The 15,125-nt window shown below is 36.4% G+C and overlaps 1 protein-coding gene across 8 annotated transcripts in view; it reads right to left on the bottom strand.

Moving 5' to 3' along the window:
* LOC106084413 (mucin-2) overlaps window positions 1–15,125 on the bottom strand; it is a 263,301-nt gene that overhangs the window by 75,508 nt on the left and 172,668 nt on the right. For 5 of the 8 annotated variants that reach the window (XM_059366669.1, XM_059366668.1, XM_059366670.1 and 2 more), the window contains one exon: window positions 11,591–13,216. The exons of the other annotated variants lie outside the window; for them this stretch is intronic. In XM_059366669.1, the coding sequence (XP_059222652.1) occupies window positions 11,591–12,785 (1,195 nt within the window). In that variant the 5' untranslated portion in view covers window positions 12,786–13,216. The remainder of the gene's footprint in view (window positions 1–11,590; window positions 13,217–15,125) is intronic. 8 annotated transcript variants of the gene reach the window in all.

The raw sequence follows: 15,125 nt of genomic DNA, 5'->3' as shown, positions 1-15,125 counted from the left end.
TTGAATGAAAACGTATATTAAATTTTGTTATTAGGTTTTTCGTTTGCATAAATGATACCGGAAAGTTTAAACTGAAATGTTGAAATTCTTAAACATATTTCACCGTATCCAACACCATGGTTAAAGCCTACAGAACTAATCACTTTTTACTAGAATCAACGCTTTTTGCTATTGACTGATAGATTTCGATCCTTACCCACTATGAGCTCCGTATCAATCGCCTTAAATACTGTATTGTGAATTATGAAATTCTAAGAAAAAAACGAAATGGTTTCATTTGAAAAAAATTATTTTAAAATGTCAATAAATCTTCGGTCTTTAAAAAAATACTGTCTTAGTCAAATTCCAGTTCGACTTAGAAAAAAGGTATCCTAATGGAATTTCGATTGGCGTGAAGTGGACGACTAAACTAGTTAAAAACAAATTTTCTTGTGATATAAGCTCATGTTTTGAGGAAATCGGCTTATCGAAAGTCGACATCTAAAAATATCTTAGCAATAGCAATTTTTCTCAAAAATTCTTAGGAGTTAGATTTCGGGAATCCATTTTAATGTCTTGTTGCATTTGATGGTTTCTATATTAAAAAATAAAATTATGGCGATAATCCAGCAGGTGCTATTTTATGCCAATGTAATTAAATCCACCTTTCTTCGCTAAATGGTTATAAAATATAAAAAAATATTTTTTTGTTTTAAAAACAATGTTAATTATTTTTTCTAAATTCTTACAATTTGTTTTCAAAAATATTCTTTAAAAAAATTGTTGTTGAAAAAATTAAAAAAAAATTATATATATGTGAAATTTCATCCAAATTGGACAAAGGAATAGAGGGTCAAGCGTAATGTGTTAAAATTTTGTCTTTAAAAATATTTATTGAAAATTGTCTTATTTAGAAAAAATAATTTCGAGGACGCCCGGGTCTGAGCAACATTTTGCCTTAAGACCACATTTCATTGAAATTTTACCTTTAGAAAAAAATGTGTTTCAAATTTTATCATTGCATAAAAAAATTTAATTTTGTATTTTATTTGTGATTTTTAATTTTTTTTTGGCTTTATAAAATAATTTCGAGGTAGGCTGGGCAGAAGTTTGTCTTTAGAAAACTTCTCATTAAAATATAGTATATAGAAAAAAAATCGTTAAAATGTGGTCTTTAGAAAATTTTTTATTGAAAAATTGTCATTAGGAGGAATTTTAATGAAATTTTGTCTTTTAAGAAGGGTCCGGTCCGGACTGAAGAGAATGTAACGCTGCATTATTAAAATTTTTTCTTTAGGAAAAATTGTGATAAAATTTTGCCTTTAAAAATACTTCGCTGAATTATGTCTTTCGTTACAATTTGCTTAGAAAAAATTTCACTAAAATTTTTTACCAAAGAAAAATAATTTTAAGGTGGTCCTTGTCTGATCAAAATTTTGTCTTTTTAAAAAGTTTTACTAAAATTTTGTGTTTAGTATAGGTTTAATTTTTTTCTATAGACGAAATCATTTGGGTGTGGGGCTCGGGTCTGAATTCTACTGAAGTCTTATATAATGTTAAAACTTGTAAGGCCGTATAGAGTTTGTTTAGTTTTTTAAGGTTGGATTGTTGGATTTAAATAACCTTACTCAACGTGGGCTCTGCTCAATTTTTCCGTTGGGAAGCCACACATGGGCACAGATATACCTGAAATGTGACATGGGTTAAAAACACTCTCACTCGCAATTTATTGTCGAATGATAAATTGTTGAAATGTTTCGCAAGGCGTGAAAAATCTTCACACGCACGCGCTCGTTCTGTCAAACGAAGGATGAAAGACAGAACAAATTCGAAGCGAATGAAAAAATAAACCCAAGTCATGTCATATGTCAATATTATAATAAATTTGTCACCGCTTTTAATTTCATTATTTTCGCCGCTGTCACTGACCACTGACATTTTTGTCAATGTGAGCCCTAATTCGGTTTCGGTGAGACGGAATATCTATTATGGGTATATGTATTGAGTGCATTCATATTGACTAGGAGTGGGGAGGGGATCAAACGCACGATTTCCTTTTCTCAGGGTTTGCTTTTGCTCTGTTGGAGCGAGTGTGTAGGATTTCTACATCTGTCGCACTGTGGCAAACAACGAGGCGTGTATGCTTGTTGCTGATTGGTGGGTATATAGCGTGACAAATTATTTATGATCACGGCAAACAATGTGAATGTAATTCTCTGATTTAGACAACATAATAAAGTACTCGTGGTGCGGCCGAGAGCACCAAGCTAATGAAGATGCAGACGAATGACCGTAGTAGATGATTTAGGTTAGGTTAGGTATAAGTGGCAGTCTGCCATCAGACTCATATAGACGTTTTCGCCCACTGTGATATCACAGGAACAGAAGAAGGAAGATGCCTTCTAGTTCCTACCGTTGAACCATCCAGATCGCTTTTAAAAGCACAATAAATTGCGAATGTTCACATTCGCGAAATCAGACAGGTTCTGAAAGAACAGAGAACTGCTAGTGCGGGACTCACACACAGAAGGTGTTCTATAGTAACTTCGTCTGTGATGTCCTCACAGCTTCTGCATAAGTCGTTGCTGGCAACCTTCAGTCTGTCAGCATGTTTTCCGATTAGACAGTGGCCTATCATGACGGACACAATGACTGAGACATCTGCTGTAGCCAATGACAGCAAAGCGGTAGACCTCTTCAAGTCTAGATTAGGCCACATAGTTTTGGAATGCTTAAAGCCCTCTTTCTGTGACCCTCTTTCTGGACCGGGCCCGAAGGACAACCAATAATATGTCCTTCGGGCCCGGTCCAGAAAACTTAGCTTACATGTTGCTAGAGGCATACCCACAGATTTCAGTATCCCTGGAATGTGTAAGGTAGTTCCTAGTCTCGCAAGCACGTCTGCTTTAGGATTCCCTGGGATATCTCTGAGGCCCGGTACCCAGAACAGGTGAATTTTGAACTGTTCAGCCATCTCTTTCAGGGATCTGCGACAGTCGAGCGCGGTTTTTGTGTTCAGAAATACGTTCTCCAGGAATTTGATGGCTGCCTGGCTTCCTGAAAAAATATTTATGCCAATCGAGCCAACGACATTATATCACAGCCATTCCACCACTTCCTTAATTGCAAGGATCTCCGCTTGATACACACTGCAGTGGTCGGGTAATCTTTTCGATATGACCAGTTCTAGATTTTTAGGTCGTTTAGTTTGGAACCATCCGTATAGAAGTCTATGTAACTTCTGTTACCAGGGATATCGTAGTTCCAATCGGTTCTATCAGGAATAGTGGTACAGTACTTTTAAACAAAAAGCGGCTCAGGTAGGGTGTAATCCACTCTGCCTGGAACATCGGACATTGTATCAAGGATAACACAGTGTCCGCAGCCGCCACATGGCCAAAGAGAAAGCTCTCTTTACCTCACGGCAGTGGTCGCTGCAATTTGTCTAGCACAATGTTCAGAGACATAAGATGTAGCATTAAATTCTGTGCATCATCCTCAATGCGGCTGTAATGCACAAAAATGCTATCCTTTGGATCCGATTAAGTATTGAGCAGTAGGAGGACTTTCGAAGCGCCGTCCACCAGACCACAACACCATATAACATTAAAGGTCTGACAACTGCAATTTTAGAAAAAATCGCTAAAAAGGATTGGGTTCATTTTGACCAACGACACCTGTTGACCACTATTTGTTGCTCAAATATAACTGAAAGATGGGGCCTATTTTTACTAACGACATCTGGCACCCAAAAGGCTCAATTGAAATACTGTCGAAGTACAATTGGTGGGGGTTACTCTTACCCGTTTTGCTTCTAGCAAATACTATAGCATAGAATGACAATGTGTTGATGTTACAAACATTCCATTTTATTCATTGAATAATTGCTCCAACAATTTATATCCACATATTTTTACTTTTAAGTTCATCCCACTGTGCGCCAACGGCGATGACTGCAGCTGACATTAAATGCTACAACAGCATTGGTTTTCATGTTATCGCTGCCTACAAGAATAACATCGTTAACTCTTTATACACGGGCTTAGGCCGACTACCCATAAATGCCTACACATCATCTGATGTTGCGGTGCTGTTGAGATATTCGACAAATAAACGTACAAACATACTTACCTATGGTTACTATCTAGGAGGCATGTAAAAAATATCATTCATGTAATTATACCCTCCACCATAAGATGGTGTGCGCTAATTTCGTAATTCCGTTTGAAACTCCCCGAAATATTCGCCTAAGGCCCCACAAGTCGATCTAGCCATGTGCGTCCATCCGTCTGTCTGTCGAAAGCACTCTAACTTTCGAATGAGTAAAACTAGGCGCTTGAAATTTTGCAAAAATGCTTCTTATTGGTGTGGGTCGATTTGGATTGTAAATGGCCCATTTCAGTTCATTTTTTGATATAGCTGCCATATAAACCGATCTGGGATCTTGACTTCTAGAGCCTCTAGAGAGCGCAATCCGATTATCCGATTTGGCTGAATTACATGACGTGTTTTGTTGTGACTTCCAATTACTGTGCAAAGTATGGTTCAAATCGGTCCATTACCTGATATAGAAGCCAAATAAACCGATCCTGGATCTTGACTTCTTGAGCCTCTAGAGGGCGAAATTACTAACCGATTTGGCTGAAATGTTGTACAACTGTTTTTCCCATGACCTCCAATATACGTGTCAAATATGGTCTAAATCGGTCTATAGCTTAAATCGGTCTATAGTCTAAATCGGTCTATAGTCTAATACAGCCTAATAAACCGATCTCCTGATTTTACTTCTTAAGCCCCTTAAGGCCGCTATTCTTATTCGTCTTGAACGAAATTTTATACAATGACTTCTACTATGTTCTTATTCAATTATAGTCCGAATCGGACCATAACATGATATAGCTCTAATTGCATAGCAATTCTTTTCCTTTATCCTTTGTTTGCCTAAAAGGAGATACCGGGAAAATAATTCGATAAATGCGATCCATGGTGGAGGGTACATAAGATTCGGCCTGACCGAACTTATCACTCTTTTGCTGTTTTTCAAATCAAGTGCTTACATTGTTTTTGACTTGTTCAAATGCACTCTGTAGTGCACCAAACACAAGAAATATATGAAATAAATAATGGATGGAAAGTGGAATGCAAATAGCGCTAATGTCCAATTAGTACCAAAATATATAAGTGATGTGTTGATATAATTAGAGAATTTTCAACGTAATCTCTAATGCAGAAATAATATACGCCACTATCCTACAAATTTGTCATACACTATACGTTGGACTTTTCCTTTTGAAAGGAAACAACTGTGTATTGCTGCGTTTAAACTAATGGGCAATTCGCCATTTTACGAAAAAAAGACAAAAATTAAATGCACCCACAAAGTAGTTTGCAATCGTTGAATCTCGGTAAACGTATCTCACATTCCGTTTTAGTATTGAATAAAAATAAGAATGTGTATGGTGTGGAACAAATAAAAAATGTAACTCTTGTAACATTTTCAAATCAGATTCATACGGGTGTATTTTACAACTCACCCGTGCTGGTGCAACGAAAACTTTTCACATTTGAGTGAATCCGTGGCCTTTTTTCAGCCGGGAATATGGAGATGTACTCATACTTTTTTTTGCTAGTTTTAAAAACATAAATGAACACACTATTGACAAATTTTGATACGATGGTTGCCATTTATATTTCGGGATTAGAGAACTCAAAAACAAATATTAACGTTTTGCATGCGTTTGAATTAATTGTCGAAGCACTTTAGCCACTCCGATTGAGGTATCTCTAAATCATGCATTCTGAACGTATCAACCGCTTCTTTATGTACGGGAATAAAAAGAAGTCATTTGGTTCCAAGTCGGGACTATACGGCGGATGACTCGTCAAATCGATCGAGTACGCAAAAATTCATTTCTTTCGTATTTTTTGAGCATTTCTTTCGACTGACATAAATATCTTCTCAGACAACTAGGCAACCATTAAATCGCTGGAACACGAATTTCTGAATTCGAAAACCGCCTTTGAGTGTCGCAGATCTCTCACCTGTTCTGTGTGCCGGGCCAAAGAGATATCTAAGGATATTGTAGAGCGAACGAGCTTGCAAGACCAGGAACTACCTACACATTCCAGGGGAACTGGAAACTTTGGGTATGACTATAGCGAAATATAACCTAAGTCTTCAGGAACAGGTGCGAAGGGCAACGAATGTTAGGTGGTCACAAAGGGAGGTTTGTAGACATTGCAAAATTATTAGATGCCAATTTGGGAGATCGGTTTATGGGAGCTATATCATGTTATTGACCGATTTTAGGTATACTTGGCGCAATTGTTCGAAGTCGTAACGGAATACAAAATTTCAGCCCAATCGGATAATAATTACAGCCTCCAGAGGTTGCTGTCAAATCGGGAGATCAGTCGATATCGGAGCAATAGCGAGTTGTAGATTAATTTTGACCATACTTGGCGCGATAGCTGTCTAGGGACTCAAGAATTCAAGTCGTTGGACCACTTTATATGGGAGTTATATTCAATTCAGAACCGATTTGGCCTATTTGCAAGTACCAACGACCTACCTCAATAATAAGTATCTGTGCAAAATTTCGTGCGGCTAGCTCTGCGCGTTTTTCCGCAAAGACTTTTAAAGGCGGACGGACATGAGGACGGACGGATGGACATGACTAGATCGACTTCGAATGTCAAGACGATCAGGAATATATATACCCTACGGGAAATGGTCCCAAACCTGACACGGAAAAGATCCTCGTGGTTATTGGGACCGGTACCAGTACTCGTCCTCTTACATGGAAAAAACCTATCACTTTTATAACGTTTTGTCGCTCGCATTGACGAATTGCCACCATTCTAACACCGTAGGATTCTTATTTAAACCGGAAATTTTGTTATTTCACTCCGCAAGAATTTTCCTGTAACTCGTAATAGATAATTTTTTTTTTAGGAAGAAAAATTTAAGTCACTCAAGGATAGCTGCGATAGAGGTATCCATTAGGCGATTAATGATCTGCGTCCGTTTCCAGTGCAGCGGCAGATCTAGAGCACGGGAATAGGCTTAGAATGGACTCCAAAGACCCAACATCTGAGGTGGTGGTATAAGGCCGTAGAATGTTGTCTGCAACTGAAACCCCGACGGGTGGAGCGACTGCTCCAGGCTCCACTAGTCGACAGACGACTTGGCCAATCATAATATTGCCTCGATTTCTTGATATTGTTTGGGGTTTTTGTGGTCTCTCAAACCCGCCAAACCCAAAACAATTTTAGGTAAAAATCAAGAAACCCACCAATGTCCAATCCTAGACGGGAACTTGAAATTCAACACTAGATAATACAATAATTGTACATGGAACTTGTTTCGGATTCTAAAGTGAATTGTTGTGGGTTGCATTGCCGCTAGCATTGGCATTAGTCAGTGATTGCTCTACTTTTGTGCCTTTGGAATCAGTCAGGCATAGCTGGTTGGAGTTTTAGATCCAAGGGTACCAGGGAAAAAAGAAGGCAGATATTCTTACTGGTTTAGCAGCAAATCTTTTCCTGGTGTCTGGTATATATCTGCACCCACCTCTTTCATGTATTTTCTATATGCTTAAGAAAGGACACAAGGCTATGGGTTTCATCTTTGGAATGATACATCGGGCTGTGATCAAACAAAGAAGCTATGGAATGAAAGCTGTCGCTGTAGAAAGTAGATATAAAAGGAGCCAAAATAGTGCACAATAGGTTAAAAGAAAAATTTTCACCCATATTCAATAGCGGATGCTGTGTCGGAAAATAGTTTTCACTTCCTGTGACAACGATCGATTTAATAAGGTCAGTCAGTCTCAAAGCATTCATGCTGCCAACTGCATTAAATGGCATGAGATGATGATGTTATATTTTTGGTGGGACTAAAGTTATGGCTAGTTTTGCCTATAATAGATTTAAAAATGCTCATGGTTAAAAAAATTTTGCAATTGGATTAAATTATGTATACTTCACCTCTAGAAGTCCAGATCAGAATCTCATGCGATTTTGAACAACGAAAATAGAAAGATTGTAAGCACAGTGGTTAGAAGAGAAGCTAACGTAACGAATGAAGTGAGTAGTGAAGATAGTGATGCGCTGATAAAATTCAACAATGGGAAGGTTAATCGAATGATCAGCGAAGAGAGATGGGATTTTTTTTTATTCTTAGGTCCATAGATACATATACAAACAACATTGATATTTAACTAGGATTTAAGTATAGTATAATTTTTCTTTTTAATGAGTATCTATCTTCAATAAGATCAAAAAGATGATCATATCTATTAAAATCTAAACGTTAATATTAAGCAGGCTCAACAAAAATTCGCACTTCAAATTCCCGTGTAAAACAATTGAGATGAAAGTGATGTTCAACATTTTCCTGCGGCTACTTAGAGTAGGGAGCTTTATTAAATTTAATCTAAACGTATAGGAAAAAAGTGTTTGAAAATTCCAACCAGTATTACGAAGGTAAAATAGTAGAAATTGTTTCAGTACTGACCCAATTTTATTTCTGTGAATAGTGCAAACCGGATCCCAGATAACGGATAACGAATATATAAGTTCTTAGTAACCGAAGCATCATCAAATTCTTTACTCCATCTTTTCATAAATAAATCCAAGAGAACTATAAGATTTACTCACCATCATAGAAATATGTTGTCTAAAATTATATTCTTCATAAAACTTATGGCACTGAATAAATGTTCAATCTAATATGTAAAAAAATTGAAAATATCTATGAGAAATGTAAAACTTTACATTTTAAAACTAAAAAACGAAAACCCTTATCCGTGGCTTACAAGCGAACTCAATAAATTTTGTGATACACGCGATAAACAATTTCAAAGAAAACGTCGAAAAATCAGTACATAGTTGCAATATACAAACGACAACGACTACACCAACGAGACTTTAAAACTCATACATGAAACCTATAAGTCAAGAGGAAATATATTGTATACTAACTAAAAAAATGCCAAAAATGTGGGTGCGGATAACATTACAGCAGTGGATTTGAAAAATAATGCAGCAATCCTGACTCCAATTATTACGAAACCAATTGCTGATAGCTAATCTGAAGCCTAGATTCCAAACATTTTAAAAATGTCACTCATCAGTCCTCATCAATATCTATATTTTCAGTAATGGAAAAAGTCTTGGAAGATATAGTGGTAACGACGTTTAACAAATTCATTAAAAATATAATATATCTGATAAAAGACAATACAGTTTCCAAAAAGGAAACTGATTGGATTATTTTCTGACCATATCAACCAATAACTTGAGAAAAATACTCATTGTATTGCCCTATTTACAGAGTTCACCAAGGCTTTTGACACCTTGCCCCAGGATAAACTTGTTGCCACCCTTAAGAGTATTGAAATACGAGGAGATTTCAGAGTAAAAATATAAAATAATATCAGTGAAACCATGGAAATAAACTATGCAGTTCCCCTAGGATCTAAGCTGGGACCTATCTTATATATAATATACTCAAATGATTTGTTAAGTCAACTGAGAAACATCTGCCTTTGCATGCGCAAATGACACTGCAATAGTTGTATCAAATAAATGCTTGAATACATCAATTAATTTAATGCAAGGTGAACTTAATACCATATCTAGATGGTGCCATGATAGAGGCTTAATCCTAAATGCACAGATAGCCAAAATTATGCATTTCAAATCAAGATATAAATCGCAAGTAGATAGACAACTAATTTAGCACAACACAGATTGTACACATAATTTAATCCAAAACTGCAATATAGAAAAAGGTACAGCACTTATAGAACTTGTGTAAACATACAAATATCTAGGAATGTATCTCGAACGTTTAAGTGGAAAAATATCATTGGACACGTCCAGAAAAAACTACGGCAACTCAGTTTTTTCTGTACCACTCAAGGAAATGCTAACTTTACTTTGTACTAAGGCAGGCCTATTTTTCAACTGTAGATTCATAAAATTGTGAAATTACTGTACAATAGTAAAAAATTTACAAATAAGCAAGTTGAATCAAATGGCTCAAATGGAGAAGCAAATAATTGAAATTCATGTTCATTTAACACGAGACAACCTTATCCTCATAATACTCAATCTATATCGACAACTTAAAATATTAAATGTAGAGAGATTATATACAACAACAATAGCTATTGACTTATACAATGATCTAAACTTTTTAAATCCCATTGACCACCAGCGAAGGAAGATACAAAACACACAAATAATTATGGAAAAAGTTCTCTAATGGCTACTGTACCATTAACAATAGTAGCATTAATAGCATGCCATTACATTTACTAAATTTTGAAAATACCTAGAACAGAAAACAGAAAAGGACCATTTTCTCCAATAAAATTACTAAAACTATTAGTAAAACTTATATGTATAATATAGATAATTTATATATATTAAAGACAAAACAAAATCACAGCTAAACCTGTTAATAGCTCCTAATTTGAATAATATTTATTTTGATCACTTTCTGTCATTTCCATATAACCTGCAGGCAAGCCGTAGGGCCTCGCAGGAATAATATTGTTAAACGGTACCACATTTGTTGCTAACCACACATAAAATGATACCTGTACCCGGTCTCAAGATTACAAGGACGGACAGGCAGGTGGACATGTATAAATAGAACCAAGAAATAAGTCTAAGACTATTAGTATACTTAATAATGGGCCAGGAGACAATTGATGATCATATATTTGTCGAAAGCTGGTGGAGAGAGAGGCCTCTCACATCTATAGAAAACTGTTGGAGGGGCCTTTTCACAACATTGTTTCCACAGAGATCAGTAGTGAAAGGGGGCTTCACCACCATATTTTCTTTAGGTAATTGGAATTAATTCTCGAACAATTTCCAAATTTTTACATTTATTCTTACCTAGCCTATGTAAGAAACCTTATTTGTGACATATCATAGCATTGAACTACAGTCGAAACCGGTTAAGTGAAACGATAAAAATTCATAAATATGGTTTCACTTAACAGTAATTTTTAGTTAAGCGTAGTTCGAATAAGTGAAATTTATTTCTGGTCAAGTGATATAAGCACACGTGAAAGCAAATTTTTAGGTCAACATTCTAGTTTTGTATGAAATAACTTGAGTTGGAAAAGAGCAATGCTCAGTAAAACTCTTTAAAACTCTTTATACAAATATATTTCGAATTTCATTGATGACGCGAATTTTTTTAATTCCAGGCAATTATGCGTTTTCAGTTTCAGATGTAAAAGCTTTTTTAGTTTAGCGGTATTTTCAATTGAGCGATTTTTCACTTTCTTTGTGAAACACTAAAATGACTGGTACCATCAACTTTCACTTAAGCGGCATTTTTCATTAAAGCGTATTATAGTTAAGCGGTATCGACGGTAATTGCTGTCAAAGGCATTGTAATTACGTTGTGAATCAATCAATTTAAAAATTATACACACAATCTGAAATCCTTAGGTTATATGGGCAAGTATATTGGCAATGCTGGCCAATATTCTTACTCATGTTGAAAAATGCGAATCGTTTTCAAACTTAGTGCTTACATTCTATGAAATGGTATTGGCAAATTATTATCGTGCATTTACATTACCTCGACCCAGTAAATGCGCCGCATAGAGAATATCTCGAAAATGATGCGCCTGCTGGTGTAACAACGAAAAGGACTCGGCCAAATTAGCTGCCATTGCAGCAGCACCTAAACCACCCACCAGGGGTGGCAATGTTGTGGCGGCAGGTGGTGGTGGCGGTGGTTGTGGTTGTAGGGGCGTATGCTGTTGCTGCTGTGGTTGTGATGGCGTTGGCGCTGATGCTGCCGCTGTTTGCGAATCTGCTATAGAGTGTGGGGGCACCACGGTCGCCATCGCCGGATGTGTAGCGGATAATCTGCTTGGTGTTGATGATGCTAATGCCACAGGCTGTGGTGCTACGGCCAACAATGATGATGTTGAAGACGAAACAACACTAGGCAATAAACCATGTGTTGTCTGCTGATGTGGTTGCGGTTGGGTATGAGGCGACAGACGTGTTGTTGTTGACAGGCCCGAGGTTAGGCCGTTGGTTCCATTTGATGGCAATAGGCTACGATTCATCTTGGTTGTCGTTGCTGGTGGCGCCACTGCCGCCAAAGATAACGAGGCCATGTTATGATGATGCAGTAGATGTTGCTGCTGCTGATACGACTCAGAGTTTAAGTGGTGGGGATGTGCGAGAGCGTGAGTTGGCTGTTGTTGATGCGTTTGTTGCAATATTTGCTGGTGGTGGAGGTTATGGTGATTATGATGATGTTGCGGCTCCGTTGGCGACATCGCCAGACCCGAATCGGATGACACCGTTTCACAGATACTGCTCGTCGTGCTGCCAACACTCGAACAACGCTGTGGATTGTGTTGTTGATGTTGTTGTTGTAATAGATGTTGACACAACGGACTGGCTACAACTGTTGTTAGTGGTAGTACACCTGTTGGCATTGTTGCCGTTGTTGTTATGGTTAGGCTGGCGCCGCCGCTGGTCGAGTTGGTGCTGGTGGCCACTGTGGCTTTACTGTAACGTATGGCTTTTATCATATCTGTGGTATTAATTACCAGCTCTTTGCCACCTACCACTAACCCACCGCCACCCCCACCTCCATCGCTGAGTTTTGTTGCAGATTTGTTTGTTGTTTTAAGTGGTTTCATGGTTTCAATGGCTGTTGCTATTGTGGAGCCTGTGGTTGCTATGGGTGTTGCTGTTGTTAATGATAATTTATTGTTTGTGGTGGTGTCTTGACAACGTTCACAGTTTTTCATATTTCAAATGAAAACGACGACGATTGTTATTATTAGCCATTAATAAAATGTTGGGTCCAGCGCTTTGTTCGCTTGCTTGCTTGCTTGCTGGTCGGCTGTTTAGTTGTTTCGTTAGTTAATCTCGATGGAGTTGTTGTTTGTTTGTTTTGTTTCTATTACTGTTTTTGGTTTTTGCTTGTTTAACGTTAACTTTAGGTTCTCAACAAATGTTTGTTTTGTAATAAAATATAGATTTGTGGTAATTGTTTGTTTTTGGGGTTTTATGTTGTTGGTTTTATAACAAGGAAGTATTGTTTTAAGGCATCTTAGTTTAATTATGATCGTTTATCATTAATAAAGTTTTGTATGTTATTGTTTTTGTTTTACATTGTTTTGGCAACGAAGTTTTGATTAATTGATAGTTTTCCTTTAGTTGGCTACACCTTATAATGCTGCAAAATAATTAAAATTAAAAAAAAAGTTTCTTCATAGTTGTCTCTGCTTATGTTAATGGTTGGTTTTTGTAAGCACATGAAATCATTCCTTTTTTCGCTGATAATCTAGATATGTATCGTTATAATGTTTTTTGTTTTTTTTTTGTGGGCTTTTAGCTTTAACTTTTAACACTCTAGAAACCATTTGAGTCAATAAGACTTAGAATTGACCATAAATTACAACGGCGTATTAGTAACTTCAGTGAAACAAACGTACTCATACGTTCCGTTGTACCTTATACATTTACACGCAAATAATTATGATAGTTCTTTTAACCCTGGGAAGCGCAGATTGGTCTGGCCAGACCAATTTTGACTTTAATGGCTTACCTACAGCTCATAAAGACTTTGTAAGGAAATGGAACTTAATGTTAAAGTAAAATGAAGCATTCTAAGTAAATTACACAAGAAAAATTATAAAATTTTGAATTATATTTGACATTTTGTGCTAATGAAATTAATACCTACGGATTTGAGCAGATATGGTCTGACTGGACCACAACATACGTTTTGCAAATTCTGGTACTGTCAACAGATTTATATTTTTTTATATAAAAACAAAGTTTAATTAATTTGAACATAAGAAAATTATTCGTTGAAATAAATATTTTTTGTTATTTATTTACGTTTTTATGCCCACCACCATAGGATGGTGGAAATCACGATAGCGGTCGAACGAATAAAGATATCCACTTGAAACTTTGCACGGGGACTTCTTGTTGATGTGGGTCCTTTGGGATTGCCTTATCGGTTAAGATTTGGACCTTATCGGCTTAGATTTGTATATAGCCCCAAATAAACCGATTCCTTGCTTTGACTTATTCAGCCTCAATTTGATTTGGCTGACATTTTGCACGGAATTTGCTTCTGGGACTTCTAACAACCGTGTCAAGTGCAGTCAAAATCGGTCATTTATCTGATATAGTTCCCATATAAAGTGATCTCCCGATTTGGCATGGAACATGTGAGTTAAATTTTGCACGGAGTGTTTTGTTATGACTTCCAACATCTATGACGAGTATTTTTTAAATCGGTCTATAAGCTGATATAGATTACATGCCTTCTATGGCGCCTGGAAGCTTCAATTTTTGCCTCATTTGGCAGAATGTTGTTGATTCTAACCTATATCTCCATAATTTCGTTTGCTTGTCCTTAATTGACTCCTTAAACAGAAACATTGAAAAATGAGTTAATATGAAAACACTTTTTGAACCAAAAATAAATTTTCAAATAATCCATTAAAATTTTATAGCTCTTTTAAAGAAGTGGTGTGGCCAGACCACGTCCGCTCAACAACGTAGAAAAAAATGTTCGCCTATCCTCGGATTAACGTGTTACCACCCATAATACGTGTAATTGTTAACAAAACGTGTTGCATAAACCACTTTTTTCCACTTTGGTAAAATATATTTTCCTCAATATTAAGGACTTTTTATTTTAAAGGGTAGGTTAGTAAATCCTTAACTTTGCGTCTTGTTACTAAGACAAAAAATCTAAAACGAAGGTGAAAATATAGTTAAACGTTTGGAAATTGACTTTGGGACAAGACAACAGAGTACCTAAGTTAAACACGCAAAATAGACTTGCAAAGAGGATCGTCTTTAAATGTTTAGTTTTTTATGTTCAGATGCTAAGCTTAAAAAAAGAATTTTTCAAAAAATAATAATTGGACAATCATCTGCACTGAAAAAAGAGTATCGTATAATGTAGTAAAAAATTTACCCAAAATTGGAATAACAATTTCATTACGCTGTATGAAAATTTTCTCTTCTCTTATGACATTTTGCTACATATCCTATTTTCAAGGAAATTGCAATTAGCTCATATAGTTGCTTTGAAAAACATAAATTCACGTTCATGTGACAAA

This window comes from Stomoxys calcitrans, chromosome 4 (genome assembly GCF_963082655.1).
Source record: "Stomoxys calcitrans chromosome 4, idStoCalc2.1, whole genome shotgun sequence".
NCBI lineage: Eukaryota > Metazoa > Arthropoda > Insecta > Diptera > Muscidae > Stomoxys > Stomoxys calcitrans.
This window is presented reverse-complemented; position numbering and strand designations above follow the sequence as displayed.